At 42.9% G+C, this 4753-nt stretch overlaps 1 protein-coding gene across 1 annotated transcript in view; it reads right to left on the bottom strand.

Moving 5' to 3' along the window:
- Positions 1-4269, bottom strand: part of RBL1 (RB transcriptional corepressor like 1) — an 86802-nt gene extending 82533 nt beyond the window's left edge. The window contains exons 1-2 of the mRNA XM_019655167.1: positions 3803-4269; positions 966-1099 (exon numbers count right to left, since the gene is read on the bottom strand). Coding sequence (XP_019510712.1) covers positions 966-1099; positions 3803-3958 — 290 coding nt within the window. The 5' untranslated portion in view covers positions 3959-4269. The remainder of the gene's footprint in view (positions 1-965; positions 1100-3802) is intronic.
- Between the last annotated feature and the right edge of the window lie 484 nt (positions 4270-4753).

Genomic DNA, 4753 nt, shown 5'->3' with positions numbered 1-4753 from the left:
TTTTAAAAACTGTCTTGACTTTGTATTTTTCAATTTATAGAAACCATAATTATTCTGATAATTTTTTTTTTAATTCACCATGAACTGAAACATAATTGCCCTCCCTGAATAGGGCTTTAAAGTTTATTTCTCTTCTTCCTGGGAACCCAGGATAGCACATAGACAGCAACCTCAAATGTTTTGTGACAGGTAAAAAATCCAGCAACAGAGAACATTAGGAACTATCTAAATCTGGATCACTCCATTTCTTTTGTGTATCCATGCAATTAGTTCCATAGGCTTGATCCAAGAGCAAATAAAAGCTATAGCCAAGACCCACTGATTGCTTAGTAGTTGCTAGGTAAAAAATATTAAGTGTACAGTAGAGAAATTCGACAACACCTTGAGCAGATGATCAAAACATCACCAATGACAGGCACATGGGTATCATGTGCCTCCAGCTATGATATACTGAAGACACAAAATCACTTATGACTAGATCAACTAATAAAACTAGAATAAAGATGATAAAATTATTGTAACAATATCAACTTTGCTGGAGTTGATAACTGTACTGTCGTTATTTAAGGAAATACACACTGAAGTATTTAGGGGTAAAGGGCTATAATGTATACTACTTATTTTGAAGTGGTTGAGGAAAAATATTACTTAAGAGAGAGATCAAATGATAAAACAAATGGGGTAAAATAATAGGTGAATAAGGGCATACGGGTGCACAAATTATTTTCAAATTTTAAAAAATTAATGAAAAATTATAGACAAAAACATTTAGTGCAGAGGCCTCAGGACAAAATTCTGAAGTCAGAGTTTGAGGAAGAAAGGCAGTGGAGAATTGGGAAAGAATATCTGTATGATAACAAACTTGGAATGGAATGAAGTTAAATGATTTGAAATACAGAGAAATTAAATTCTAAAATTATATTTAGGACTTATAAAATAACGTTTGAAAAATTAAAGTGCTTTACCTTAATTTAGCTGAACGCAGTATTCTGGTAAGTGAAACACAATTTCCTTCCATGATACCCTTTCCAACTGTGGGAATAATGCTTTTACGGCATGCAACATATAGTGAACATGCCAACCAGTGTATAACTTCTCCCTGGCAGGCAAAAGACAAACAGTAAAATGAATATATTATGTTAAAATGCTTGAACTCTAGAACAAGGAGAGATCTTAGAACTATCAGTTCTAATTTTCATTCTGTATGTAACAGGCCAGAGAGATAAAGATATTTGCCGGAAGTCATAAAGCTTACTTAGTTGCAGTAATGGGTATAAAACTTCTTACTCTCAGTCCTGTGTAACATGCTAAATCAGAATTAATTCAAAGATAGATTTCTCACCTATACCCTAAATCTAATATTTTTGAAAGAGTTCTCTTAAAATTTCTCTGTATTAACTTTCTCGATTTTAAAACACCAGTCATGGCCTTGATAATACTGAAGTTCCTTTCTACCATTTTAGTTTTATTTTTCTTTTTTAACCCGTTTGGCAGAGAAAGGTAAGAACAGAGTGGAAAGATGACAAGGGACTCACACATAAAAAATTAATCTTGCAAAACATAAAAGAGGCTCATTTTTGAGTTAAAAATTTGGGGAATTATTTACCCCAATCTTTAAAATAGTATATATGTCTATTTTAGTGGATATCTCAATTTACAATGCTATAAAAAAAGTGACATTTGAAAATTGAACACTTAATTCTCTAACATAGACTGGGGATATCTCCAAGCTAGAATCACTTCATGACTTCACTGCTGAACTATACGTGAAATTTAAGAGTTAGACACAAATCTCATAGCACAACATATTACTGTTCCTATTCACTGTTCCGCAGATCCTCTTTAAGATTAGACTCTAGAAGGATATAAAGATTGATAGATTTCTCGCAATAATCCAAAAGGGGTGGGCAGAAATGGGTGGCTGCCAATAAAGCTAAAACCCAGTGTTCCTACCTTAAAGTAGTGAGAAGTCTTATTTGCTCAAGGCATTAAGTGAGGCAGGTAAGCTTAAGGCTGAATATTTTTAGAAGCCTTGAGTAATAAATTATTTGGGAATAGTATCCAAGAATTATAGAGCCTTTGGATACACGCTACTAGATGAAAACAACATTAAGATAAATGTTAAGGTAAGATAAATATATTATTTATTCTAATTCCTTGATGCTAGGTCTTAGAAATACAAAGATGGTTTCTAACCTCAGGGAACTCCAAGTCTAGAGCTAAGAAGAACAGATACGATTATCTATTATTGGTCAGATATATGCTATAAGAGATGAAAACACATGTTGTGGTAAAATACAGTGTAATGAGTATGATTTTGACCAGAGTTCAGGGGGGGATACACAGAGGGAGATTTAAAATTGGTAAGTGGTAAATCACCAAAATGTAAGGGGAGTGGGGGAAAGGCAAAGGGAAAATATACACAGGGGACTGTCAGGTAGACTAGAGGGAGCGGTGGGGGCTGTAGAGAGGGGCTCTTAGGAAGCAGCAGCTATATGAAGATGCCTACTTCTAGAGCCTGCACCAAAAACAAACAAAAGAACAATGAAAAAGAAGAAAATAAAACACTGTGGATAAACACTCATGAAATCTTAATTCACACATGTGGGCTTTCTAAATCTAAAATGGAAGCGGTCCTGATCACATCTGCCTAACTGGAGATCTAGCTCTTCAATTTCCCCTGGAGTTATCGGTGAGGTTAAAGTTTTCAGGTAGAGGTGTTGTCGGAGAGTGGGCCCTCCCACAACACACACACTCAACTCCAAGTTCCCAACTCTCTGCCTTTAAATCCATCAACGAATTATTTCACTGGGTGGCGAGTCAGTGGAGCACTCGATGTTTGAGTCCAGCCCCCTTGGATCATGAAAGCCTTTGAATGTAAGGCCACTGGAGGAGCTGCTGAGATACAATCACAATTCTTCTACACTGGGCTTATGCTTGCCTTAGTATTATTACCTGGAAAACAGGTATATAATACTCCTCTGCCATGTTCACTGGGCTGTTGTGGGAACTGAATGCGAGAAGGACTGGAAAAAAAATCTAATAATGATAGCCTATATTTTATTATCTTTTTATCATATATAATGACCGCCAAATACTGTGCTAAAGTATGAGGATAATCTAAGTGTCCCCATCTGAGAGAGGGGGAACCCGGAGCCGAGAGGTAGCATCGTATGAAGACTGGCTTCAAAAGTGAGTAACCCACACTTCCGCCCCAGGGAGGCGTTAAGGGTGGGGAGAGGTTTAAATGGCTGGGCCTCCTTCGTCTGGCGCCACCACTAACCATGTGACCTTGGTCAAGTAACTTAACCTCTTTGGGGCCCAGCTTCTCATCTACGGAATGGGGAAGCACACAACGTGTTCAAGAGGTTGTAGCCAGAACGAAGTTAGATGACATATTTAAAGCGCTGGGCAGTGATGTCTTGGCACACAATTCATTTTAGCTTTGATCATTCTAGTATTTGGTTTTTAAAATAGATTTAAAGGCAGTGACATGACGTTTGCGGCGCTTGGCAGGGCAGGGGGAAGTCTGGTCTGGAGTCTATGGGACCCCTGAGTGGTGTGTGACCTTGGACAAGCCCCTCCTTTTCCGGACTTCAGTTTCCCGCCTCAAAAGAAAAAAAAAAAAAAAAGATAGAATGATCTACACTCGCCCTTCCAGCTTCGTATTCTGCAGCGCCCGGCTGGGCGGCGACCCTTCTCGGTGGGGAAACTCCCACCGCCCCATAGGGTAGGGTAGGGGCGGGGCGGAGGTGGGGCCTGGCGAGGGTCGAGCCCCGCCGTCCCACCTGCCGCCGCTCACCTCTAGGCTGTAGTTGCCCCGGATGGCGGTGAAGTCGTCCAGGGCTTCGGCCGCGCTCCCCTCGTCCAGGTTCAGCTCCTGGCACAGGGCCTGCAGCGCCTCCCCGGCCGCGGCGACCACCGTCGCCCCCTCCGCGTGGGGACTGTCCTGGAACATCCCCCTCAGGCCCTGCGGGCGGCGCGATCACAGTCCCCGAACTCCTTTCTCCCTCTTGGGCGCCCTACCCACAACTACCCGCGCCAAAGCGCGCGAAAACCGGCAGTTTTAGAGCGACGTCTCTACGATAGTCTGCATCCGCGTTCTAGTCGAAAAAGTCCGTCTCTCCTCCAGGGCCCCCAGCGGTCCCTCTCAGGAAATGTGATTAGAAGATGGACCTCAGGTCCTGAAGAAAAACCTGGACTTGGCACTCGGCAGGCAGCTGTGGGCACAGCTGGCAGGACAAATTGGGAGCGGATGGATCAGCAGTGCGCGCGCAGAGTCTGCTGGGAGTTGTAGTCCATAGTCTACTTTGAAGCCCGCGGCTCCACGCTTGTCTCCGCCGCTCTTTGGTATGGGTAGGGCTGGGCTGTTTATTACTAGGTGGCCTCGTTCCTCGTAGAAGAAGGCCCCTCTGTCCCGCCAACGCATGGGCCTGGTTTGTCACTGCTCCGCGGCGCCAAACAGTCTTGAGACTTTACCCTTGTATTAGGGATGGAGTAGGGAACAGAAAAAAGCGGTCCCTTGACAGCGTGTGTGTGTGTGTGGGGGGAGGAATAGGAGGGAAGGGGAAGGGGGGCTTCGTTGGACTCTCCTCAGTGACTCCAGCGTCCAGTGAATGGTTTCTTGAATGACTGAAGGGTTGGTGAGGCAAGGATATTAGGAGACACCTCACCATGTCGTCTTGATCGCTAAACGAGGCTTGATCTGGGCTAAGAGAAATGCAGTAAGGGGGCCATTTCTCAGCTCCTTGGA

The sequence above is a fragment of the Hipposideros armiger genome, unplaced genomic scaffold (genome assembly GCF_001890085.2).
Source record: "Hipposideros armiger isolate ML-2016 unplaced genomic scaffold, ASM189008v1 scaffold_238, whole genome shotgun sequence".
NCBI classification, from domain to species: domain Eukaryota; kingdom Metazoa; phylum Chordata; class Mammalia; order Chiroptera; family Hipposideridae; genus Hipposideros; species Hipposideros armiger.
This window is presented reverse-complemented; position numbering and strand designations above follow the sequence as displayed.